Source organism: Eubalaena glacialis, chromosome 10, assembly GCF_028564815.1.
Source record: "Eubalaena glacialis isolate mEubGla1 chromosome 10, mEubGla1.1.hap2.+ XY, whole genome shotgun sequence".
Classification (NCBI taxonomy): Eukaryota; Metazoa; Chordata; class Mammalia; order Artiodactyla; family Balaenidae; genus Eubalaena; species Eubalaena glacialis.
Genome location: NC_083725.1, coordinates 12,455,867 through 12,483,358, shown reverse-complemented (window position 1 = coordinate 12,483,358; position 27,492 = coordinate 12,455,867). Strand labels below are relative to the sequence as shown.

The window sequence follows — 27,492 nt, the reverse complement described above, 5'->3', positions numbered from 1 at the left end:
GGAAGTCTATCAAATATACCCCAAAAATGAAGAAATCATAAGTATACAGCTTTGACTTTTTACAAAGTAGACATACCCTTCTATCCAGCACCTGGATTGAGAAGCAGCACCCCATTGTCCTTCTCAGGCCCCCAACTAGTCGCTTTGACCACGGTCCTGACTCCCAGTGCCTGTTTTGGAACTGGATGAACATGGAACCATACAACATGAGTCTTTGTGTCTGGCTTTCTTTTGTTCAACACTCTCTTTGTGGGATTAATCCATTGAATGTTCATTTTCATTGCTGTGTTCCATTGTCTGAATATGCCACCACTTACTGATTCTATGGTTGATGGACGTTTGGATGTTTAGTTTTGGACTCTCATGAACAGTGATGCCTTAAATATTCTTGGACATGTCTTTATTTCTCTTTTTTGTCTTTTATGTTAGATGGTATTCTCCTGGGAACCCTCCTCTGACCTCCAATCCCCAGGGGAGCTTAGGTGCCCCTCTGTTTGCCCCCCATGGCACTCTGTAGTGTTTTGTGAGGGCAGGAAGGTTGAACCATGATATTTTCAGCCCTAGGCCAGTGTCTGGCACTGAGTAGATTCTCAAAAGCATTGGTTGAATGAGTGAATGAGCAAATCTTACCTACATCACAGTATTGCCTGGGGCTGGTCTTGACATCTAAGAAAAGCAGCTTAGGAAAGCTGTGCTGGGGGACCTTGGGGACCAACTAGGATTCATCCCTAGAGAGAGTATTGCTCGCTGGACTCTGGGCTCCCTGAGAATGGGACTGGAGTCCAGGACCGTGGTCAGACGTGTCTGGCTGGGCAGGATCAAACTTTTCCTGGCATTTCACAGAGACCAGACGCCAAGCTGAGGCAAAATGAGCTTCTGCCCCCTTTGTATCTGAGGACCCTGATGCCACGGGCCTCCCTGGACATAGGTGTTTGGTGGTCGGCTGGGAGGGAAGACATGAAAAATAGAAGTGAAAGAGAAGATGCAGGAAGGGAGGGAAGTGAAAGAGAGGAGGCAAGAGGGGGACCAGACACATGAACAAATCTTTTTCCTCTCCTTTCCAGAAGCAAGGCACAGAGGAGAACCAGATAGGCATGGAGCCCATGCTCTCCGGGGAAATGAGTGACCTCGTGTTTGGGCTATACTGTTTTCACCAGCAAGTAACAAAAGTGCTTCTTTGTTGCGGTGTGTGAGCTTCTCAGAGCACAGGCTCAGTAGTTGTGGCACATGGACTTAGTTGCTCTGTGGCATGTGGGGTCTTTCCAGACCAGGGATCAAACCCGTGTCCCCTAGCTGTTTGCTAGGTCCCAAAGCAGGAACATGAGCCTGTCTAAATGCAATGTCAGGGTGCCCTGATGGGATGGGCTTTTTTTTGTTTGTTTGTTTCCCCCGTTGGCGCTTGGCAAATCACAGGCCGAGTGAGTAGCTTCCGGGGCTCCCTGGCTGAGCAGCGTTGATTGATCAGGTTATTCTTTATTCATACACCTTTTGCTGAGCCACATAACAAATGTGCTGTAAATTTCGGTGCTTTAGAGAGAGCCTGATGCATAAAACAGGACTATCTCCCCTAATATAATGGAGGCTGGTCAAATTCCACATACATCAAAGCCATTGGGGTGCAGTTGCTGTGGTTTTTTGTTTTTTTGTTTTTTTATAAATTAATTAATTTATTTTTGGCTGCGTTGGGTCTTCGTTGCTGCGCGCGGGCTTTCTCTAGTTGCGGTGAGCAGGGGCTACTCTTCGTTGCGGTGCGCAGGCTTCTCATTGCAGTGGCTTCTCTTGTTGCGGAGCACAGACTCTAGGCGCACGGGCTTCAGTAGTTGTGGCACGTGGGCTCAGTAGTTGTGGCTCGCGAGCTCTAGAGCACAGGCTCAGTAGTTGTGGCGCACGGGCTTAGTTGCTCCGCGGCATGTGGGATCTTCCCGGACCAGGGCTCGAACCCGTGTCCCTGCATTGGCAGGCGGATTCTTAACCACTGCGCCAACAGGGAAGTCCCAGTTGCTGTGTTTTGAAGTAAACATTACTTCTTAAAGAAGATCCACACCCAGAATAATTATGTTTTGGCGGGATCTGAGGCTAAAGCTGGTTGAATCTATTCATTTGACTCAGCCCAGGTTTTCTCCTAGTGAAGTGTGCCAGAGTGCTTAAATCCTAAACTGCAGAATGCTCCTTCTTTCTCCTGGGTCCCCTTTGTCTACAGAAGTGCACCTCCCCCAACTCAGTCTATCTTGCTTCCCGTGATGGCATCTAAATCTTCATCTTATGCATTCATTTTTACTAATTTACCAATTAGGTAGCACTTACTATGTGCCAGGCACTCTTCTAAGCTCTTTAACAAATATTAACTCATTGAGCCTTCACAACTCTATGAAGAGGCACTTATTTTTAACCCCGTTTGCCAGATAAGGGAACCAAGGCACAGAGAAGTTAAGTAACATGCTGTGCTGCCTCTCAATTTTGTCTTCTGAAGTGGCATGAAAAGCAGAGGCCTGGCTTTTTCAGGAATTAGAAACAACTCTCGATGCCGTTCTTAACATCCTCCCTCTCAGAGGTGACCCCTTGACCTTGAAGAGCAGAGGGTCAGCCCCTGGGGAAGAAGTCACAGTCTGTGAAGTACGGCCTGGCTGAATAAGCAGCACCATGGACAGAGGCGCAAAGGGGAACTTGGAGTTCAGGTCAGCAAGGTCAGCTCTGGATGGAAGGATTCCAGGGGCTTGGTGTTCATACTCTTCATCTTGCTAGACATCCACACCACAGATGCTCCTGGCATCTCTGGGCTTACTGTCCTTTTCTTCTAGTTTTTCCTTCCTCTTCCTCCACCCCAGTCTCTGCTCTGGTGGCACCAACATCTGCACAGTTGCCCAGTCTAGAAGCCTTGGAGGTCATCCTGGTTTCCCATTTTTTCATGATCCACATCAGATCACCAGGTCCTGTGAACTCTACCTCCTAAAAAGGTCTCACATGCAAACACCCCTCTCCCCCCACCGCCTCTGTCTTCTTTCAAGTCATCTTATCTCTTGTCAGGACTCCTACATCAGCCATCCAACTGATCTCCCAGACTCCAGAGGCAGCCCCTCTAAAACTATTTTTGAATTGTACTCAGAGTGCTCTTTCTGTTTTCTTTTTATAATTCTGATTACATCACCCCTTTACTTAAAACCGTTCAATGGCTCTTAGAATAAAATTCACACTTCTTAGCATGGCTGCCAAAGCCTTGGATGACCAGGTCCTGCCTCCATCTGGGCGTCAGCTCTCACTGCTTTCTGATCCCTGAAGGTCCCCATTTCCTCTCCCTTTAGGCCGTGTATGTGCTGCTTCCTCTCCCACCCCTCCCCTTCCCTCTGGCTGATCCCAACTGATTGTTCAGGTTCCTACTTAGATGTCCTTTCTTCTGAGGAGTCCTCTCTGATCCCCCCCCCAGGCCTGGCTTGGGGACCCCTTCCCAACGTTCCCATGGCAACCAAGCAGCACTTCCTCCATGATAACACCATGCACTTGGTGTTTGATGGCTACCTGTGTGTTTATCTGTTTTGCACAGTGTCTTGTGTCCCTACTACCAAGGAGAGAGCTGATTTGTGGAAGACAGTTAAACAAAACAAAACAAACAGAAACATTTTAATGAGTAAGTGCTACCTACCATGAAAAGGGCGTTGATCCAGCAGCCAGGAGACTCGGGTTTTAGAACCTGCTCTGGCACAAATTCTTGACCTCGAGGAAGTCATTGTCCGTCTCTGAGCCTCATTTTGGTATCTGTGAGGGGAGGTGCCTGCGCTAGGTGACCTCCCAGGTCCCTTGCGGCTTCGAGATTCTGGATGCACCTTCCGCATCATGGCTGTGCTTTCCTAGTCTCCCTCAACTTTCCAGGCTGTGAGCACCCACCCTTCCCACCCCTCCTTCAGGATGTGCTGATAAGCAGAGCTTGGCTCCCCGCCTTCAGCTGGGCTCAGGCGCAGCCAGTGGCGGCCTTGGGTTCTCCTTGAATCCGGGACAAGAATGCCTTGAAATTCTCTGATGTCCTTCTCACCTCATCTTGTTTGCTGTCAGAACACTGTAAGTAGGATGCTTCTGATGCTGCCTCTGTCTCTGATCAATAGGAAGGTGTCGAATCTACATGTTCCTGAGGCCACCCTTCCCCCAGCAGACCTGGGAGACTCCTGGTGGCTGCAGCCTTAGTCAGCACTGTGAGTGTTTAATCTCAGTACCCACTTACTGTTCATGTGTTTCTCATAGTCATTCAGCACATCTGTCGAGCACATACTACATGGCAGGCATTGTTCTAGGTGCTTGGATACATAAAGAACAAAGTAGATGGGCCTTTCCTGGTGGCTCAGTGGTTAAGAATCCGCCTGCCAATGCAGGGGACATGGGTTCGATCCCTGGTCTGGAAAGATCCCACATGCCACGGAGCAACTAAGTCCGTGTGCCACAACTACTGAGCCTGTGCTCTAGAGCCCGTGAGCCACAACTACTGAGCCTGTGCTCTGAGAAGCTCGCGCACCGCAACGAAGAGTAGCCTCCGCTCTCCACAGCTAGAGAAAGCCCGTGGGCAGCAATGAAGACCCAATGCAGCCAATACATACATACATATATACATACATAAATACAAAGTAGGCAAAATCCCTGCTCTCGGGAGCTTACATTTTCACAAGCATGTGTAGGAGCAACCCATACAAATAAGAAACATCATGGATAAGTAAATTATATACGTTAGGAGGCAGTGAGTGCTGAGTAAAGAAAGGGAAAGTAGAGCAGGGAGGATAAAGGCTCCTGAGACTCTGAGATTTGAGTCAAGACCTGAAGAAGGAGAGGGCGTGTGTCAATTTTTCTGGGGGAAGAACGTTCTAGGTCCCAAAGTGGGACTATGCAGGGGGTGCGCGGGGCACCGAGAGGACCCGGCGTTGCCTGGCAGGGCGCCATGCCTGGTGCACGCAGGCCCGCCACCAGTGTTTGCTGGCGATCGGAGCACAGGCTGCTGGGCCTGGGGCAGACAAAACTGTTTGCCTCCTGGCCCATCGCATGTTGGCTTTGTGATCCTTGGCAAATTACTTTGCTGTGTTTCTGTTTCTTCATCTTTGCAGGAGGGCCCAGACCCAGGCCTCATGGGGCTGTTGTGGGACTTGATGAAGTAACCATGTGGAGGGGCCGGCTCACCCTCACACGCATGGCGTGTGCAAGCCCAGTAACGTTGGCTCCCGGCACACCCTTCCCCTGGTCTTTGGGCAAGACATTTATCTTCTCTGAGCCTCAGTTTCCGCTTCCAGAACACAGAGGATAGTTATTCCTGTGCTGTCTGCTGCCTAGACTTTATTTAATAACCATCACGTCCTACAATGGGGATAATAGTGCTTTAAACGTATCAATAGATGATGGGTTTCCAAGGGCAGGGGTTCTGTGTGTGCACAGACGTGTGTGAATATACATGGGTACGACTGCATGTGTATACAGTTTGGCAGGACACAGGTGGGTTTCTTATCCTTCATAGATGCTTCAAGGACAAGGACCCTGTATTTTTACACAAGACCTCATGCCTCCCACACACGAGGTGCTCAGTCGATCCTTGTTGAATGAATGAAATAGTGCTGATGAAATGCTCTCTGCTGGATGAAATGTGTGGGTCGAACTCAGCAGAGCTGTTTGCTTCCAGGTAGCAGGGATGGGGTGCCATCATGAAGAATATTTAGAATATATTTATTGAGGACTTAACTATGTGCCGGGCACTGTGCTAGGCACTTTACATGCATTTCTCACTGAAAACTGCCAACAGCCCTGTGAGGTAGGTACAGTGATTATCAGGATTTTATAGATGAGGCACCTGAGGCTCCGAGGTCAATGTCTTGATCATGGCTAGTAAATGAAGGAGATGGGATTGGAACCCAGCCTTCCGGAGGTCATGCACTTGCCTGCTACTCTGATGGCTTCCTGAAGTGTCACTGCGCCTTTCCACGGTCTGATCTTTCATGAGGCGAGGAGGAGGAGGAGGAGCAAGAGGAAGAAGGCTGTTCTTTCAAGCAGGCCAGGTGGAAAGTCCGACCACAAAGTCACTTCCCAGGTCATTGGCAAACCTCCCCGGTTGTGAGGGAGAAGGTGAAGGGGTTAGCCTTTTTCTTGCCTGCAGTAGACAGTGAAGATGGTCAAAGACAAGGACTGCCGTCTGCTGTGTACCTGAGTTTGTCCTTTTCCTTTTGGTCTCAGAGCGTGTTGAGAACTTAGTGGAGCTGTGTGAGCCCTGGGCCGCATGTTTCCCATTTAGATGCCTAAAACCTGAGGATATGTGTGTATGTGTATGTATATGCACATATGGTATATAGTATATGCATGTATGGGGTGTGTATCTCCATCCTTCAAGACCAGTGTGAGGGTCTCTTTCCGACCATGCCTGGGCAGCACTGAGCGCCCTCTGCCTCGTGCCAGCCCTGCCTTATACCTTGGCTCTGTGACTGCACTTCCCAGCCTGTGCCTGGCGACTGATGTCTGTGCCTGTTTCCCCTTGAAAGAACGTCTTGTGTCATAGTAGCTTTCTTTCCGCTTGCAGCTGATGACTAGTGAATGCATACTCAGCATGGAGATGAACAAATGAAGGAACAAGTGACTGGTCTTCATGCCACCAGCCTGGGTGAGGCCATTATCTACCCCAGTCACTCGTGGGTGGGGAGGTTAACAGCAAAGAGGCTGCCTTCCTGTGGGGTGGGACGCCCGGCCATGGCCCAGAGCGATGCTGGACCTCCTTGGCCTCCAAGCTCCCGTGGGCACACCAGGCTGCGTGGAGCTGACCCGGGTGCTCTCCCCTTGCCCTCAGCTGGGCTGGGCGGCCAGCTGTGGTCGTCTGGAAGAGCTGTTCTTCTGGAAGCTTCCCCATCTGGCGCCTGCGTTCCTTTCCCCTGGCCTGCTGGCTTCTCCTTGGGCCTGAGCGGAGAAGGAGCGTTAGGATGTTGCTCTTCCACATTTTAATGCGTTCCACGCCTGCTGTGTCCCCCTGTGCTCAAGTTCCGGGCAATTACCCTCCTGCCGGGTTTCGTTGCTGAGCATGGCAGGTGGGCCTTGTTTGTAATTCACTTGCACCATTAACGCTGGGTTAGCACCTTAAGGGCGACTGATCAGCTCAGTGCCCCCAGCCCCAGATGCCAGTTGATAGCAGGATGTTAGGTTGGCTTGGGGGCTGAGGCATTTCAAAGCTCGTCCTGATCTGCTTTCTCCAGTTGAAAGTGATAAGAGGCTTAATCTATTGGCAGTCACAGGGTACGCACAATCATCCACACTAATGGGAAATCTGTACCCAAATACAGTCCCCCCAAATCATGGTGATTTGGCTCTGGACAATAATAGCAGTCATCATAATAAGAGCTCTCAATAATCTCAGTAACAGAACCGTCATTGAGCACTTGCTATTTGCAGGCGCACTGCTAAGATTGCAGCTAATCTTTGAAAGCAACCTTAGGAATATCCAACATTTCCTCCATTTTGTGGATGGGGAAACTGAGGTTTGGAGAGGTTAATCACTTGCCCAAAGTCATAGCTAAGTAAGTAGCAGAGCCCGGACTCGGGGATCTCGGTCTAACGCAGGCCCAAAGCCTGTGCTGCTAACCACTACCTTACCCTGCCCTCCTCTGGGATGAATGATGTGAAGTTTTGTGAATGGAGGTAGGGGCAGGGGAGAGATCTCCAATTTGACATCCTAATTATTTTCTTTAAGATATTAAGGTGAGTCACTGAGTGGGGGGATGATGAGTAGGATTAAAACACCCTCCTTAGGTTCACTTTTATTAATTAATCAATCATACATTTATTGAGCTCCAACTAGGTGGAAAACATTGTCCTAGTTGTTTTACAGAAAACAAAGGTAAATCATTCATCCGTTCAGTAAATCTGAGAGTTGGGGAGTCAGACATATATTCTAGAACAGAAAACAGGGAATGAAATGTTGGGGGTGAGGGGGGAGGAGGGAAGAATTAAACAACCGCAGACGTCTGATTTAGGAAAAACACCTTCCTTACTTTCTGATTGTTGAAACGTGATTGACAGTTGGCAAAACCTAGTGAAACAAGGGTCACATATAACGTCCCCTTTGATCTTTGAACAACCCCGTGGAGAAGACAGAGCAAGTAGCATGTTTTCAATTTTCTGGGAAACCGAAGCCCAGAGAGATTTTAGGACCTGACCGTGGTCGTGCAAAGAACAGGTGGTAAGCCCAGATTGGAACATCGGCCTTCTGACTCCAAGTCCAGACTTTTCTAGAATCACTCCCGTTAGAGCCCAGCATATGGGCTGGGCCCCACCCAAGCTTGGTGCTATATGTGATGCCCCATGCCCTACTGAGGCTGCTTCTGGAGCTGCCTGGGACTCTGCTTTCCTTGCAGATCCAACGCTTGGCTACTCAGAGACTTTCTTTTCCCGTTTGTGGGAGAATCTAGGGCCCTAATGTTCAGGCCGTATGGGGTCCACTCCCTTCAGGGTCGGCTTCTCTGCGTTCACATCCCCTCACACGCAGCTAAGTCCCCATTAACTGGCCTCTCTGCTCTCCAGGCCACCTGGCACACCCTGGTCACATCAGTTTCCTTAGGCACAGCTCCGGTCCTGGCCCTCCTTTGCCCAGAAACTTTCAGTGGCACTTTATTGCCTGGAGGATAAAGTCCAAGCTCCTTAACCTCGGCATTCAGAGCCTTCTAGAATCTGACCCCAACACTTATCTCTCCCTGGGCCCCGCAGGCACCATGTGCTCCTGCCAAGTTGGTCGGGTCGCTGTCCTTGGACACCTCTTGCCTTCTGCAGTGACTGCCTGGAAGGTCTCCCTTCCTGCGCAGCACGTGCCTCAGGGCTCAGCGTGTGTCCAGCATCTTCCAAGAATCTTACTACAACCTTCCGGGCCGCGGGAGGCCTTTCTGCCTCTGTCTTCCCAGCATTTCTTCCTATTTGGTGACAAAGGCTGTCTGGCCATGGAACAGCTGCTCCATTGCTTTCTTGCATCATGAGTTTACAGGTGTGCTGCTTAACTTACTTTTCCCACAAGGACATCTGACTTTTCCAGTAAGTTCCCTGAGGGCAGTCAGCATATCTGAGAGTTTTCACAGCCCATTAGTACCCAGCACAGAGCCGGGTGGGCCCAGAGTATGCAGAGATGCTGGCACAGTGCAGCAGGGCTGCCAGGATCTGGGAAGTGTGCCCCACCCAAGTGGTACTCACAGCCTGTCTCTCTCCTTCTGGCAGCTGGAGCTGGGCTTTCGTGCTTACGTGCCCCTTCACCAAGGGCCCTGTGGCGGGGGAAGTGTTGAGTGCAGGGACAGCCCCTTTGCTAAGCTAAGGAAGTCAAGGATTTCCTGAAAGTCACCCTGAGAATGTGCACAGGGAGGTGAAAGCCTTCAGCCTCAGGACTTCAACCCAAAGACTCTGCTGGCTCTGCCTCTGGTTTCTGTGACATCCCCAGGCCACGACAGAGGAAAGGTGATGGGGCTTTGATAGGCTGGGTGAGAGCTTCTGTGGCCTGTGACTAATGCAGAAGCCCAGGGTGGCTCCTGGAGAGGGTGCTGTCTGTATCCCTGCCCCCCTCAGAGATCGACTCAACATAGAGGGCCCCCCCATCCTCCTCCCCATCTCTCCTTCCAAGGGAGGATCCTCCTCTCACCCAGGACCTGGGATCCTGCTAAGAACCAGAGCTGTGAATGTGTTTGAATGTGTCGGGGGGCGAGGTGGGTAAGCATGGAAACTGCAGGTAGACTTGGGGGCAGCAGCCGTGGAGGCAGCGGGAGAGGAGGTGCTGGGGTTAGACTGTAGCTGGGAGGGGACTGCGGCTCGGGAACACTCTCCAGGATCCCCTCTGAGCAATGGCTCGGCTCTTGCTCTCCTGGCAGCCAGAGCACTGGACCAGTGACGGGTGGTCCAGAGAGGCTGTGAGGGACCTGAGCAGGCCCAGCAGTCACTGAGCACTTGAACCTGAGGTGTGATTAGCCTCCCTCTATAGAGGAGGGGGCCCAGGCTCAGGGGTTAAGTAACAGGTCCAGGTCTTGGAGCCAGTCATTGAGAAAGCTGGGATTCTATATTGTTTTTTAAATTATTAACTAGATTTCTTAATTGAAAAAGCCATCCAACCTCTTAGCTTAAAATGCAAACAGTAGAGAACACTTTAGAATGAAAAGCAAGTCTGCCTCCTACCCCAACTGCAGTTCTAGAACCTTCTCTGCAGGGGGCAGCTGGCCAGCCGCAGTTTCTGTCCTCCACCCCACGCAGAGCCTGGTGCCAGGCCTTTCGCAGGCAGATGGCTGTCAGTGTTGATGGAGCTGGGTGCAGGCAAGGGCTGAAGGGGACTCTGTGTGGGCTCTTAGGCAGTTCCCAGAGGTTGTGTTGCGCTTGGGTGACACCAGTGGAATAAGTCTATCACTTTGCAATCTGAAGGGGACACCACTTATTTTGCTATGGATCTTTATTGTGCAATATCTAGCTTTCCTACCTTCTTTGCCCCCGCCCTTCTCCCACCCCTGGGAGTGCTGGGGGAGAGGGGCCAGTCCTGGGCCTCCCTGAGGAATGCATGAACCTCGGGATAGCTGCCTTCTCACCTGCTCTGGCTGGGATTTTAAAAAGACAGGGCCTCTTAGTTGCGGCATGCGGACTCTTAGTTGCGGCATGCGTTAAGACCCGGTGCAACCAAAATCAAGTAAAAAAAAAAAAAAAAAAGACAGGACCTTACTTTCTGCCAGTGATGTCTGAGCCACCGAAAAGGCCAGTGTGTACATGAGGTGACCGTGTGGATGAGATGGAGCCAGGCCAAGGGAAAGGAGCTCGTGGCTGTGACCCAGACGCTCTCAGGCCAGGACTTGCTTCCTTATCAATAACAGAGCACTTTCCTCTGGCTCTGACCTCAGTGAGGCTGGAGGTTGTCTGCATCCCATCATCTGTGAGTCTACAATAACCCATCTCTGGCTATAGATGGCTAAATTCAGATACATCTCCCACCCCCATCCTTGCCTTCTCCAGGCTGCATAACCCAACTCTTCCCACATCTCTTTATGGAAGGTTGCAGTGTACATAACCTCACTCCAAGGCTTCTGCAGGGCAGCCCCTTTCCTCCCAAACACCCAGACAGATCCCGAGCAGGGGAGGGAGGGCTGTATTTATCTGGAGGTAATTAGAATGCTGTCTTTAAAAGCAGTTTCTCTCTGCATCTTTCTCCCCACTCACTCTCTCTTCCTCTGTGGACGTTCCTGCAAGGTCTCTCTGCTCTAAATGTGTTACAAATGGCTCCAGCACTGGGCTATTTTCTTTCAAAGCCTCGACTCACATGGTCTTTTCTAGGAGTTTGGCTCCCCAGGGCCCAGCTGGGTGGCCTCAGATAAATGCCAGGGACATTTTTCATCGTCCAGAGCCAGTCTTGCCCTCCACATCCGACCCAGTGGTCCTCTTCCCACCTCTCCTGGCTCACCTCGACTGGTGGTTAATTCTCTATCTTCTCACCTCTAACCACCTCCTTTGTGGCAGAGAGGAGATTTGGATGCTGTGGCCTCCTCACCTTTTCTGTGAAGGATGCTGGGTCCAGCACGAGGTTCAGGATGGTAATCGGCTTTAGATGCAGAGCCTTATCCTGGACTTGGGGACAGAGAGAGATTGGGGACGCCTAATGAGAGAGACTTACATAAGCGCAACAGACACGTAGAGAAGATGCTCTCGGCTTTCCATCCTCGTGGGCTTCCTGCCATTTCCGACACTAATGGCGCTGCATCCCACCAGAGCCTCTGGTCTCCTGTGCTGTGTTATTTCCTCTGTCTGGCTCTGCTCCCCCCTGCTCACCCCTGCCCCCTTCAAAGGACCTGGCTGACTCAAGTCAAACATTTCGTCCTCAGCAAAGCCCTCCCCTCCGGCCACATGAGGACCCCGCCACACACTCTATAGCAGCCTGTACTTTTCCTCTATCATTTGTCATTATGGCATCTAGCTCCCTGGGTATGGATTAATATCTCCTGCCTAGACTATAAGCTCCACCGGGGCAGGGACTGTATCCTAGGGACTGGACACTGCCTGCCACAATAGAAATATTTGTTGAATGAATGAAGTGTAAATCATGTAGCAGTATTAAATAAGTCTATTTATATGTTTTGGCCAGTCTGGCGTAAAGGAACGACAAACACCATTTTTCTTAGAAAGCACTTCACTCACCTGCAAAGTAATTCTCCAGCCATTGTCTCCTTTGAGCCTCTTAGCAACCCAGTAAGGTAGATGGTGGGAGTGTAATTTCCCCATTTCACAGAAGAAGAAATGGAAGCCCCAAGAGGTTAAGAGATGGGCCCCAGGTCACACAGCTCTCCATGTCCGGCCCCTGCCTTTGCTCCTGTGCCAGGCTGAGTCTAAGTGAGGAAGGAGGGCTGACTCTTCGGGGAAAGCTTCTGGATGGGGCTGACTTGGAGCAGCATTTTGGAGGTGAGAGGGCTGTGGATTAATATTAGCAAGAGGCGTGGCAGGTGGTCTCATTGGGAGAAGATGTGGATGCGGTCTAGGGTGCCTAGGATGGGATGAGAGAGCGACAGGAAGTTGCATTCACTGATTGCATTACACCTGAGATCTCTTGCAACAGCTTTTCAAGGGAAGCCTCATCACCCATGGTTTATAGTTGTGGAAGTGAAGCTCTCAGAGGTTAAGTAACCAGCTTAAGGATGCATAGTGACAGCCGGGATTGGAAACCAGAGACGTCTGCTCTGGCCCCTGGAAGGGGAACATTGTTTAGAGGTGGATTGAGGGCTTTGGTCTGAAATATACACGGGAGGTGGTTTGGAGAGGAAGACAGACTGGGGATCCCCCATGGCTCACTCATTAGTGCCCGAGAATTGGGAACAGCTTCCCTAGTCGCATGTCCTGAGTGCTAGCAGATACCTGCAGTGGCCCTGCTCCCTGAATGTCCTCCCCTAAAGTCAGGCCTGGGCAGGACCAGCCCCTGCGCTTCAAGGTCACATTTGTCGATGTGACCTTGGCAGATCCCACTCGACCTCTCCACCTTTGGGTTCCTTGTCTGCCGGGGTTGAGGGGGAGCATGAGGGTCTGCTGCACAGCGTTCTGAGGAGCAGTGAGTCTAAAATAGTACTTTGCACATAGAAAGTAAATATTTAGTAAATGTTATCTGTTATCATAAAGTACAATTCCTAGAAATGCAGAATCTCAGAGCTTAAAAGAACCTTGGAGATCATTGGTCCGATTCCCTCATTTTACAGAATGAGAAACTGAGGCTCAGAGAGGCTCAGAGCTAGTGAACACCTAGGCCCCTGACTCCCAGGACAGGATCTGAGTCTGGGCATCGCATGCTTGTTGCCAGGGAGACAGGATGCTTACGCATACTGCCCGACTGTATCAGGTCACAGAGGATGACTCTCCCCGAGGAAGCCACAGGGCCTGGGGTGCTGCTCCTCTGCCCTGGCCACCCCACTGCCTGCATATGCCATTCAAGCTGCTGGCTGCTGTTGGGAGTTTCTCTCTGTCAGAGTAGTCAGAAGAGCAGAGAAGCCCACGTCCATTTGTCTTGAGGAGCCTGGAGCGTCATGAGGAGTAATCAAGATCTTATTGCCTAGAGCCGAGAGAAAACCTGTAATTAATCTGGCTGCCCCTCTGATTTCCTCTGTCCTCCCGCCACCAAGCACTGTCTGGTGGCTGTCAGCCTCCTCTCGGACCCACCCTGGAAAATCACGATTAATGGTGTAATAGCCCTATGGCGGCGAGAGAGACCAGCGGAGGGACTGTTGACAAGTCAGGAGAGGAGAGGCCATCTAGCACAACTGGGCCGGGGAGTCCAGACACCGTTCACCGCGGAACACAGGGAGCTGTTGCTGGAGGTGCCTGCCTGTGCGTGTTAACCAGTGGTGGTCGGGAGTCAGCACACATTCGTGGAGCTTCTCCTCGGGATAAGCATCATAGCAAATGTGTCAGGAAGATGCATGCCTGAGAGACATGCTCCCCTGCCTTCCAGGAGTGTATGGTCTGGAATAGAGAGAGGGCATAAATACGTACAAAGTTAAATAGCCATTCATTCATTCATTCGTTCACGCATTTGTCGATGTTTGTTCGTAGCTGCATTGCACCGGGCACTGTTCTAGGTGCTGGGGGTGTAGCAGTGAATAAGAGGGAGAAGGCCCTGTCCTCATGGGGCTGCATTCAAAACACAAGCACCAGAGAGAGAGTCAGAGACATTGAGGTCTGAAAGAGACGTGAGCGGATCTTCTAGCTTGAGGAAGCTGAGGAGTCTTGAGATACTGAAAAAATGGAAATTAGGTTCCCCCTCTGGAGAAAGCGGGGACCTCTGATTTCTGGTGTTTGGGTCCAGAAACATCCCAGGCAGGTAGATGCTAAAGCAGAGATGAGACCTGAGAAGCCTCAACCCCCAGTCTGATTCCGCAGCACGTCTTTCCAGCGCTCGCGGGGCAGCATGCGCTCAGCGTGGGATCAGCGTGCGGTGAGGTGCTGCCTGCGCAGGTGGAGGCTGGAGGTTCAGAGCAGGAGAGCTGAGCTTGTTCGGTGGAGGAATCGCACTTGGACTGTACGTTCCTTATGGGCAAGGACTCTGAAAGTAACTCACGAGGAAATAGTTCATGCCCACAGAGCCTTTTCCACATATATTACCTGATTGGATTCTTTCATTATTTCGAGATATTTTTTGAGTGCGTACTATGGGCCAGCCTGTGCTAGGCACTGGTGATGCAGGTGGAAAATTCTAATGTGTTCCCTGCTCTCCTGGTGCTCATCATTTTGTGAGATAGGTATCGATATTCCCATGTTACCAATGAGGAAATGGGCTCTGAGGGGTGGAGCTGCTCCGGAGGTTCCCTCCATAAGGACCACAGCAGATCCGACCTGGCCTCCCTCCACGTCGGGCCTTAATCTGCACTTGTTAGCATTGTCATGGCTGCCCTAGGATGTCAAGAACAACGTCCTCAGTTGCGTGGCAACGTTCTGTTTTCAGACTCTGCCTTTTGAGTTACCTAAAGCACGGGATTGAAGACCGGCTCTGTTTAGGTGGGGACTGTCAGAGACCCTCAGAAATCAGAAGCCATATTTTTATGCCCACTTTGGACTTCAATTCTGTCAGTGCCTCCATATTCAACTCTAGCTGAAGAAGGAGACTGAGATTTGTGATTGCATATGGTTAGACTCTTGAATTTGAACTTCAGCACTACTGCTTTAGTTGCATGACCTTGGATAAATGACCGAGCCTCCTTGAGCCTCACCCTCCACATCTGTGAAGTGGGCGTGCAGTGTTATCTTATAGGGTTAGAATAATAGTCATGAACAGTTAATTACTTCGAGCAGTGCGGGATACACATTTTATCCTCATTCCTCATAATGATTCTGCGAGGGTACTTTTATCACTCCCATGTTACAAATGAGGAAATCAAGGTTTAGAGAAGTTAACTCACTTGCCCATGGTGTATAGCTACTACATGGCAGTGCAGGACTCAAACCCATGTCCCTAACTGTGACCGTCAGTCCAAGCCCCAGGCACAGAAGAAAAGGGCAGTAAATGCTTCCCTCCCCGTTTCAACATATATTGATGTGATGACCCTTTGCCTGGATCTAGAACATTCTGTCTGCTTAGATTGTTTGTATTAACCACAGTGAATATACAAAAGGTACAACCCAGACTGGGAATTTACTTCATCTTGGTGTAAACTCAGAAAATGCCTTTTTGACACCATCTGTTCATTGATTTCATTCAGCCAATATTAGTAGAGCACCTACTGTGTGCCAGATAGTGTGTTGGTACTTGCCACGGCCCCTGCATCACAGCTGACAGTTCTGTGGGGAGACAGGCAGCATCGTCATAAGCAGGGTGTGTGCCCTAATGACGACCGTTCCAGATGTGGTGGCAGCAGATGGGAAAGGGATCACAAAAAGCCTCAGAGGGGAGGTAATGCAGTGAGCCTGGAAGACACAGTTTCCGGGCCATTAGGGGGTGAGACTGCAGTCCGGGCACAGGCAAAGGGTGGTTGCTGAGGGAGCTCTGCGGAAGGTCCGGTGCAGTGGGGTGGGTGGTAGAGACAGGAAGGCAGGAGCCAGATCATGAAGGGTTTATCTGTTGGAGTTAAGAATTTGCTTTTGATCCCAATGCAGTGGAGAGCTATGGAAGACTTTGGGGCGGGGGTATGTCATTATCAAGTTCACATTTGGGTAAGAACCCTTGGCCACTCAGCAGAGAACCAACGGAGAGGGAAAGACCAGAGGGAGGGAGACCAAGACGGCTGCTGTTGCAGAGTCCCGGTTGCTGCTGGCGGACGTCTGGACTGCGGTGGGTCGGTGGTGATAGAGGCGGGGCTGTTGGGACTTGCTGACTGAGTAGATGTGGGGAGGAGAGCTCTAGGGTGCCTCTCAGCTTTCTGGCTTGGGTGACTAGTGGATCGTGGTGCCACCCACTAAGAAGGAGGACGTAGGAGGAGAAGCAGATGGCGGGAGTGGGGGAGAGCAGACCTCCTCCTCAGGACGAGGCGTGTCTGAAGTGCTGTGGGGAATCCAGCTGGAGATTTCAGGAGGAAGCCGTCTCAGTGCAGGTGTTCTGGGCTTGATTCTGGGCTTGAGATGCTGATTTAGAAGCCACACCATGCAGGTGGAAATAACTCGTGGGTGGAGGTGAAACTCACCAGGGGTGATGTTAGTGGGAAGAGGGTCTAGGTGCTCTACTTCTAGAATATTTCTTTTTTTATTCCTAAATTATTAAATTATTTTCAGTTAATAAAGGCTGCACAGTTATGTTCTAAGACCAGATTCGTCTAAACATTAAACTGAAAATAAGACCTCAAATTTCTTTGTGTTTTTTGTTAAAGAATCTGGAAGCTTCATGATCTGCTCTCATATGCAGATAGGTAAGTGACAGAAGAATACCCAGCGAAGTCAGAGCCCTGGCTAGCCCTGGCTTTGCCTCGTAACGGCTTTGTGGACCTTGAGCTAGGCACCTTTCTTGAGCTCAGCTTCCTTGTCAATAATAGAGCTTGTTCTGTGGATTAAATAAGATAAAGACTATGGAAAGACTTTTGCAAACCCTTGAGCCTTACAAACATGTGACATGATGGTTCTTTTTATTCCTGTAAGGTTTGGGGGGAGATTATTTCTCATCTTTGTATCCAAGAGCAGCCCAAGACCTCAGCCATTGTCCTTACATGTGGTCTCCAGGATCAGCCAGCCTTCAGGGCCATGAACAATGACTGTCAGGCCTGCATGGATTAAGTGTAGTTCTGTCATCAAATAAAATTTACACAGGCTAATCTGACACCTATTTAGCGGTCTGCATAATAATTATTGTGCGGCGGGCTGACTGGGCATAAATGGAAGGCATTTGACAGAAATGATTATATTTTGTATTACTTTTATATAGCCTAGCCAGATTTTTACAGTTCTTTCCTCTTTGACAGTCCATTCATTTTGCCACTCAACAAATAGTTCTTGAGGCTGTAATATATGCCAGGCACTGTTCTGGGCCCTGAGAAGACAGACAAACAGGATTTCTGTTCCTGTCCCACATGCATCGAGCTTGAATTCTAGTGGGGAGACAGTCACTGAACAGTCGACTTTACCCATAACGAGTAAGAATGCCAAGCTTCCCTTGAGACTGTGTTTGCTTTCATCTCTTCCTGCATCGGCACCCGTGGATTAAGGGGCAAAGATTCTGGGCCTGATTTGCCAACAGCAGAGTTGCCTTTGCTCCAATCCTTTATCCTTTTTTTAAAAAAAATTTTTATTGGAGTATAGTTGATTTACAATGTTCTGTTAGTTTCAGGTGTACAGCAGTCCAATCCTTTATCCTTTATTCTCCTCTGTCTCCTTATAGCAGGCAGTGGCTTGAGGCCCTCCATCCATTGAACAAATATCTCCTGTGCACCTGTTGTGTATAAGTAACTTCTGGGGATACAGCAGTAAACTGGAAACAGTCCTGGCCCTTGAGAAGCTGGCACTGAGCCCAGCACTAGAGGCTGCTGGGATGGCATAGAGAGGCCCCCGATCCTGGCACATGGCAAGGGTCGGGGGGAGAGGAGCACGCTCCAGGCAGAGGGGACTAGTTGTGTGCAGGAAGCTGCGAGGTACGGGGTCAGGCTGCAACACCGAGCTTCTGTGGGGAGGGGGGATTGTCATAAAACAAAACCTTTACTAAGTGTAACACACATACGGAAAAGTGAACATTATCATCAGATATGTACAGCTCGACGAGATTTCACAAACTGAGCACACTTTGCTCAGCACCTGGAATAAGAAACAGGATGTCATCAGCACCTCTAGAAGACCCCCTGTGTCCCCTTCTAGTCACCACCCGCCTGCAAGGGTCATCACTAGCTGGACTTCGTACAGCACACAATGGTTTTGTCTGCTTTTGTACTTTTTATGGCTAGAATCATACTGTAAATACTCTTTTGTGCCTGGTTTCTTCCACTCAACATTATGTTTGTGAGATTCATCCACACAGGTGCATGGAGTTGTTGATTGTTCATTTTCATTTCCATATAAGATTCCATTGTATGAATGGACAATGTCTCTCTCCATTCTGCTGCTGGACATCTGGCTAGTTTCCAGTTTGGGGAAACCCAAAGAGTGCTGCTGTGAACATTCTAGTATGTCTTTGGTGAGTGTATACATGCATTTCTACTGGAAATGCCTATTGTAGAGTTGCTGGACATCAGGGTATGTGTAAAGCTCTAATAGACCAGTTTTCCACAACACTTATGTTGACTTACATTCCCACTGACACAGTAGAAGAGTTCCAGTTGCTCCACATCTTTGCTAACACTTAATAGTATCTTTTTTTTTTTTAAGTCATTCTGGTGGGTGTATAATGATATCTCGTTGCAGTTTAAAATTGCATTTTCCTGAATACCTTTTCAAGTGTGCTCCAAGAGCTTTTGATATACCATTACCGAAGTGTCTGTTCTAGTCTTTTGCCTATTTTTCTATTGGATTGTCTGTCTAGAGGTGGGGGGAATGAATCACTTTAATACTAGTCTCCTAACTAAAGGTGACCTGGGTTTAGCATATTTGCGTATTCACCAGCCCCTCCCTCACCCCAGTGATGGGGCAGGGCTGGCGGCCTGCAGACTCTGATCTCAGGGTGCCAGGAGGTCTCAGGGAGGGACAATACCCATGCTACCTTGCAGGGAGGCAGCTCCTTCAAGGTTCTGGCTTTGACCCCAGCCTCAGGAGGGAGAGGGGCTGGTGGAGGAAGGATGGGGAGGGGTTAGTTTTCTGCAGATGTGGAAACCAGCTGATGACCTGGGATGTGCGCTTCTGCCCTCAGTATTTGCTGAGAAGCGACCTCTCGCATCTGGGCCAGGGAGGAGCTGACATTTGGGTAGCCCCTGCTCTAGGCCAGGCCTCTCCTGTGTTCTCCTCGGCCTCAATTCAACCCATCCAGGCACGTGTTGTTATGCCAGGTCTACCTGAGGGGAAGTGGAGTTGAGTGACCGAGAAAAGCCACGCAGCTGGCAAGTGAAGGAGCTGGGCTGGAACCCATCACTTCCCCAACATCACTCCCCAGAGAGCAGGGCATGCGATGTGTCCGGGACGATGGCCTAACCTTCCCGCCCACTCCTTTTCTGCTCACCCGTGGCTCCTGTTCTTAAGAGCAGATGAAAGTTTTCATCCCCAATTAGACATTTTTTAAACAGCGGAGGCCTATGAATCATTCGACCACAGTCACACCCGCCTGCCCCTGATTTGATGGCGGTCAGGGTGGGGGATGGCTTTAGAACCTGAGGCTTCTGTGAGTCTGGGCGGAGGCAGGAAGGACAGAGGCCTGGAGCCGGCCTGGAGCTCCCCTACAGGCACAGCGATTCGTGGAGGGAGTGTTGGTCCTCCCCACAGAGGCTGTCTGGGTGGTAGCTCGGGCCACTGGGCCGGAGAGGTGGCTCCCAGCAGGGGCATAGGACTCCTTACTCACATGCTCCCTTGCTCTCCTGCAGAGTTATGTCATGCCCAGACCAGCAGAGGGCTCCATGAGGATTTATAGAAGATGCCCCGCGTCTCGGCGCCTTTGGTGCTGCTTCCCACGTGGCTCGTGATGGTCGCCTGCAGTCCGCACTCCCTGAGGATCGGTAAGTGCTGCCCCTACGGCACCCTGGGGGCAGCCCAGCCCTGGGCGATGCCTCTCCCACACCCCAGGTGTCCGCAGGGAACATCTGACCCCGCACTCTGCCCTCCCTGAGTTTGGCTGGGGCAAGGGTGGTGGTGGTGGGGCAGCCGACAGGCTGACAGCTACAATCTGCTCAAGCTGTCCAGCTCCTCTTGTGATGAGAATAAAGATGCTGAGTGCCTGTTGCAGTCTATGATGGACTCAGCTGGTCACAGCTGTAGGTGAAGGAGGGTGGGAATGGCCATGTTGCTTCCAAATCCAGGGGCTAGAGAGCAGAGCAGAGATCATCTCTTCTCTCCTCTGATCAATCCAAGAAGGCTTGCTGGAGGGTGCGTTCAGATGAAGTGTTCTTGGTGCCCCTGACCCAGCTGCTTGGCAGGGCCTTTGCCTTGGTGTCTGCTCGCCCTACCCTGGTTCTGGAGAGGAAGGACAGGGCACTTCAATGGCGTGTGTCCACCAGCTCCCTCCCTTGTCATTGCTGCCATGGGGGTGCCCATTCTGGGTGTGGGCAGGCACTGCCACCACTGGCCCCATCAGCATCCCCGTGCCTGGCGGAAGACTTGGCTCTTTCCGGGGTCCAGGAGTGCCTGAGAAATCAGCTGCCTCCCCTGCCCCCCAACACCTCCAAGACTGAGCAAAGCTCCTTAACTGCAGGCTGGGCCACTGCCTGCTGCTCCAGGTCCTGGGGACATGGCCCCAGCTGCAGAGACAAGGAGACACAGTCCAGTCCAGCAGACACTGTGTGGTCATCTGATGGCCTGGGATAGACGTGGGGTGTCAGGGATTGGGGTGTGTACATGTGTATAGGGAAGGGAGTCATTGTGGACAGACAGGTGGGGCACAGCAGTGAGGAATCCAGGCAGGTGTGTTGGTCACAAGAAGATCAGTCCAATGGCAGGACCACCGGGCAAGGCCAGGCAACAGCCCTAGAGGGACCGAAACACGAGGCAAGTTATCCAGACGGGGGCCCACCTGAAGCCCCTCTGCCCAGACTGGGGTGGGAAGGGGGGAATGTGGATCCTGTGAATGAGGCAGGATCCTAAACTTGAACTTGAAAGGGTTAGAGGATGATTTAGAATGAAGATCATGATGCAGAATCCCAGGGACTTGGCCTAAAGCTCCTGAATTCCTCTACTTGCAATTAGGACTGGTTCTGAGGTCCCAGAGATTGGCATGATGGTGGTGTGGGTGGTCAGGAGGCCCTGGCAAGGCCAGGCATCATGGGCCAGAGGCTGAGCTGCAGGTCCCCGAGTTACTCCATGTTACGTCGTGGGTACATGGGCACGTCTCTCTGTGCATATGCAATGGCCGCTGATTGGAATCAGAAACAAGGACCAGTGACTCAGTTCTTCCCCTCATCCTGCCTTCGGCTCACCACTCTGCATACTTGAAAAAAGGAATTAAAAACAAAATCTTCCCTCCCTCTTCCCCATTCACTTCTACTGAAACTTCAAAACCTAATTTAATTCTGCTTAGCAGCCATGTAAAACGGTTCATATCCTTAAGGTGCTTAATTTATAAGATGCCTCCAGTTATTCAGCATTTGCTGTGAGGTTTTCTCCTCCTCTAAATGAGTGGCTAAAGCGGTAACCCATCAATTTCCATTTGTCGCTAATGGGAAGCGGAAAGGGATTGAGCCGGAATTGGCAGCTCCTCGCGGCCTCGGCTCTCCTGACACTTGTTCCCCGGGAGAGAAGCGGAAAGTGGAGCTGACAGATCCCTGTCTGGCCTGCTGTGCGACAGTGGAGGGCTTCAAAGGGACCCTCAAGCTCCCATCCCCACACTTGGAACAATGCTTGTCCAGTTCTGTCCTCTCTGCTGGCACTCGTTCTGGTTCATGCCAGGCCACGTCCAGCTGATTTCCAGCCAGGGGCCCTGCTGGCTGGCAAGGTCAGACTGGGCCTAATCTACAGAGGCCAGGAAGCAGAGTGAAGTCAACAAAGAGAGAGGAAAGTAAAGAAAAGCCAAAACAGCAATGCCAGGGCTTGTTTTGCTGTCTCCTTGGTTATCCTGGGAGCCAGGAGCTTTATGGATGGAAAGGTGCTAATTACACGGACTCCAGAGGGGATGTGGAGTAGGGCAGGGATGGGAGGAGAAGTAGGTCAAGAAAACACAAGTAGCTGTGCTTAGCGGCAGGCAGCCTTCCACACAGATGGGCTGGACCAGCGTTGATGGCGACGGGTCCCCCAAGTCCTCCAGAGGCTCGCAGGAAAGGGAGGGGCTGCTGCTCCTTCCCCCACTTCCCACGGGTCACTTCTCCCCACATTTGATTCTTCTGGGGTTCCTCCCAAACCTCCAGCCTCAGAGTAGATGGCTGTGAGAGTGAGGCTGCATGAAGGGACCAGGAATCTCGGAGATGAATTGCCCCGCCTGCTCCAACCCCCGCCCCGCTTGTCAGCTGGTGACAACGTGGATGTTTGTAAAGAGGTGGCGAGCCCATTACCCTGCCGTGGGACTGCTGTTTTTCATTCAAGTGAGGCACGGGGCGGGAGATACAGCCAAATTGTCTATTACAGTGTCCGGTGTTTACTCAACGAATGAGGCTTTGGGTAAGGGAAAGGGATTTTATTTATGATGACAAGGCTGCCCGCATAAATTCCCCAAACTCTCACACATATGTCAACCTGTTTCAGTCATCTTTCTTCTGAAAATGTCTTTTGATTTTGCTTCTGTCCCTCTGGGTCCTCTGAGTGATGACTGTGAGAGCCGCAAGTTAATAAATGCCCCGAAAAGACCACCCTCACCATCTCTTCAGCCCTCCATGACTTAAAGGGATCATCATTATATCTTAGAACCGTAAAGGATTCTATGGATTCCATTTTCCAACCTGCTCATTTCACAGCTGAGGAGGGAGGCCCAGAGGGGGTGGTGATTTGGCCAAGGTCACACAGCAAGTAGGGGGCGGGGCTGGTGGCAGTCAGATCATCTTTTTCCGACCATTCTCCCATTCCCCTGTTCCAGCACACTTACTGGGTTGTGCTCTGATTATTATGGCATTTTCCCACCAGATTCTGAATTCCAAGGGAGATCGACCACGTAACACAGGTCCTGACACTTGACGTATGCAAGCATATCACACAAACTCAGTGAATGGGTGGGTGGATGAGTCCACGGCCCTTGCAAGATGTGGTTTCCCAAGAACACCTTCAGCATCATTGTTCTAAAGTTTCTTCTGGTCTTCCCTGTGCTTAAAGAGGTAGACTTATTGGAAGAAGTAGAAGAAAAAGGAGGAGGAGGAGAAAGAGAAAATGTCCATCTATCTGTCTTAGTTAAAAGAGAAAAGAGGAATGGGCTGGAGATCCTGATTGGGTTCTAATGCAAGTTTTGGCTATAATGGTAAAAACAGGGATTCAACTATTCATTTATTAATCCACTCAACAAGTATTTATTGAGTGCTATGTGCCAACACTGAGGACACAGTGCTAAATAATAATAATAACCATAATAATTACCACTTGGAAAGACCTCACTCTCTGCCAGGCACTGTGCTAGGTGTTTCACATATTTCAGGCAATCTTCACACCAGAATTAATGATCAGATGTTATAGATGAAGAAACAGAGGCTTGGGGAGTTTAAATAACTCATCTAAGGTCACACAGAGACTGCAGTTTGAACCTGTCTCCAAAGCTTCTCTTTCTGCTTTGCTGTACTGCAGCTTTACACCCCTGGAGACATTTGGGATATCCCATTATCACAGCAGTCACATTAAATATATTGTGTTCTATCCGGCAAAGGAATTGAAAGATGGAATCATTATTGCTTTTATAGTCTATTGCTCTTTTTTGATCCTTTCACTCCCAAATAATTTCCTAAGGGCCCAGACAAAGTCCATCAGACAGATGAGGAAACTGAGGCCTGGGGATTTGAAAGGCTCGTTCAGGGTGGTACAGAGTCCTGCTCAGCGTGGGTGGCACTAGACGTCAGCAGGTTATTGTAGCAATTGAACCTCTTTCTTGTTTAAGTTTTCCGTTTGAGGTGAAGCAGCAAGAGCTTGGATTTATTTGACACTCTGTCTTACTAGGACCCCAAGCACTTTACATCTCCCATTTTTTACTGAGGTGGTTTCCCTCAATGAGCTCCAAGTCCTGCAGAGAGAATGTTAAACATAGAACATTCAAATGTTATGAAGATGAAGATAATAAGAGAATTGGGGGAGGCAAGGGGGAGGAATAAAAAGCACTGGTTTTCTTATCCTGTTCTGCTATGTATTAAATATATCGGACACACCAAGATCCAAATATACCAACAGAATTCTGTGCCTTGCCGAGGACTCACTGTGGGGTTTTTTGAGTGGTGGGCTCCCCTTCATACTGTGACCACGTGATGTGATCACGTGATGTGATTTATGAGATTTTCATCAGTGTGTAACTCTTGATCTCTTTTCCAAATTGTCACCCATATAAGCAATCAGTTGGTCTTTCACATTAGTGACAAATAGAAATTGATGACTTTCTCCTTCATCTGTCATCTAGAGAGGGAATCCATGTACAAAGCTTTCTGGGACACTGATCCCTCCCCTGACGAACACCTTAGGAGATCTGTGTCTTTCTTTTTATGTCTGTATTCCTGGGTCTAGCACAGTGCCTGGCCCATAGGGGTACTTCAGAAATGTTTGCAGGATGAATTATCTAATGGCAAGTTTTGAATCTTGAACTGACCTGTCAGTTTTCAAATTTCTCTTCTCCCAGATATTGGTCAGTGCTCAAAAATGCCAACTGGTTTTATTTAACAATAAGTGTACAAAATACGTATTTGCAAGAGTAAATATTTTGCCAAAGACAGTCCGTGAGGGTGTCTGCCTGCATGTGTGCTTGCACAAGGCTGTCTCTCCTCTCCTTCCTGCCCCACCCCTGCTGCCACCACATCTTCAGAGGGATAAGGGAGACTTGGCTGCCGTTAGAAAGGCATCCAGGCCAGTGTACCGTGTGGAGTCATCTGTCTTCGCCTGCGGCTTGGTCTTCTGCCAGGAGCACCACACCGGATACTTTGAGGACGTTTATCTTCTCTCAACCTTTCCAGAACCCACTTGTGAACTACAGCCTCCGGCCATAGTCTCTTCTGCTGAGAAGTGAGGGATGAATTAGGCCTAGGTGCTCCATTTTACACATATGAAAAACTGGGGTCCCAGTAGGCAAAGTGAGCTGGCAAAGGCCACTGTGGCAGTGCCAGGATTCCTGACTCCCAACTGCCTGGTGACATTGGTGCCACGGTTTACAGTGTATAACATGTTCTTACACATGTGTTAATTCAGTTTCACCAACAAGCTGCAAGGTCGGTAGAAGTAAACACATCTTATGGAAGAGGAGGCTGAGCTTCACAGAGTTTGTGGCTTGCCCAAGCTCGCATGGAGGGGAGTAAGAGGACAGGACATCTCCCAGGCAGGGACAAAGGGGGCCTGGCCTATTGAGTCCAGTCAGAGGACCAGAGGACAGCTGAGGTGGCAGAGTCCTGAATAGCCTAGGCTGTTGGCAGTACATTCTTTTTTTTTTTTTTTGGCTGCGCAGCTTGTGGGATCTTAGTTCCTTGACCAGGGATCGAACCCATGTCCCCTGAAGTGGGAGCATGGAGTCCTAACTACTGGACCGCCAGGGAAGTCCCAGCAGTACATTCATTCTTTCTTTTTCTTTCTTCCTTCCTTCCTGGCTGTGCTGGGTCTTCGTCGCTGCGCGTGGGCTTTCTCCAGTTGTGGTGAGCGGGGGCTACTCTTCGTTGCGGTGCGCGGGCTTCTCACTGTGGTGGCTTCTCTTTGTTGTGGAGCACGGGCTCTAGGTGTGTGGGCTTCAGTAGTTGTGGCACGCGGGCTTAGTAGTTGTGGCTCACGGGCTCTAGAGCGCAGGCTCAGTAGTTGTGGCGCACGGGCTTACTTGCTCCGCGGCATGTGGGATCTTCCCGGACCAGGGATCGAACCCGTGTCCCTTGCATTAGCAGGCAGATTCTCAACCACTGCGCCACCAGGGAAGCCCCAGCAGTACATTCTTGATGGGAAAGCCACCATGGGCCAGAGTGCCAACACCCAGGACCTCATGAAATCAGGCTGAGTTAAAGAGAACAGGCAGGTGACAGTAGGAAACATTATGTTTTCTTAAGCATATCATGGTGAGTCTGCGGGAGGAAACTGGGAAAGGTCCCAGAAGCAGGGGTATTGGAGAGAAGGGAGGCGGCTGTTGTTCCCTAGCTAAAAGCCCTAGATCATAGAGCTGATTTCCAACTAATTTTGGTACGTGGCTGCCTGTGTCCATTGGTGCTAGAATGGCCTGGTTTCCCCGGACTCTCATTTTGCCCCCTCCACACATGTGCTGACCCACAGTATCTTCTGTCCTGCTGGGTGAAGCCCTGCCTGGCAGAGACACACATGATTTGAGAGAACTGGCATGGTAATATTTTGTCAGAATTTCAAAAGCCTGTCCAGCTCTGTGAAGTGGTTTACAAGAGTCTTGGGGTGGGGAGTGAGTCATTAGCAAGCTCTAGTTTTGGGAGGGTGGTTTGTTGTAGGGAGAGATGATAATTATGGAGGGAGATTTGGGTTTGATATAAAAAAATGTTTACCCGACAGATGGAATGGGCTGTTATGATACTGTGGTCCCCACAGCTGGAGGTGGCCGTAGCTGGGCTGGACAGAGAGTTCAGCATCAGTGGGAGGTTGGACCTGGTACCTCCAGGACCCCTTCCAAGCTGGGCTCCTGTGCTAGAATACTTTAGCCTTTGGTCTGTTCTCATACTCTTTGAGAGGCATCCTATTATCATTGTGTTCTCATTAACAACCATTCATGGGAGTTTAGAGTGGAGGCAGCCATCTGCCTGATTTAAGCCATGACCCCATTCGGCCACAGTTGCTTAAGCCAGATAAGACATGAAGCCCTCCTGAGTCTCCTTACTCTGTTGGTGTAGACCTGTCTGGGTGTTTCCTTTCTCCCTGTGGCCACCGCTGAGCGCTGAGGTGTCGGAGAAGCACAGAGGCTGCTGCCTGCTCTCAGCTGAGCGCCTGCGTGTGTGTGTGAGCCCAAGTGGGCGGGAGACACGTGTGTGCCTCGGCGGAGCCCGCGCATCCCACTCACAGCCTCGCAGCTCAGCTGCAGGCAAGACAGCGGTCACACTTAGCTCTCATTAGTCTGGATGCGGGGGCAGAAAGCTGGACGGGGGTTGCCGATAGCTGTCGGGCTGGCCAGCAGCCCCTCTGTGTCTTGTTGGTGTGTGTTTCTTCCCATCGAGCTGAGTTAGGGGCCGATCAGCTTGTGGGGGGTCCGCTGCCTCTTAAGCCCACACCGATGAGGGGCGTGATGCAGAGGGCGGAGCCAACTCATCCAGTCCGGGCTCAGCAGGTGCCTGGTGGGGCCATGCCGGGACCATGCCCAGCCCCTGACCGGGAGGTAGTGCCACCGTGCTAGACTCAGGAGGAAAACCAATGTAACTGGGGGTGGGTGAC

At 50.5% G+C, this 27,492-nt stretch overlaps 1 protein-coding gene across 2 annotated transcripts in view; it reads left to right on the top strand.

Annotated features, from left to right (window-relative positions):
- The window catches only part of GRIK4 (glutamate ionotropic receptor kainate type subunit 4), a 455,581-nt gene that overhangs the window by 124,819 nt on the left and 303,270 nt on the right, over positions 1-27,492 (top strand). For both annotated transcript variants that reach the window (XM_061202461.1, XM_061202462.1), the window contains exon 2: positions 19,899-20,030. In XM_061202461.1, the coding sequence (XP_061058444.1) occupies positions 19,949-20,030 (82 nt within the window). In that variant the 5' untranslated portion in view covers positions 19,899-19,948. The remainder of the gene's footprint in view (positions 1-19,898; positions 20,031-27,492) is intronic.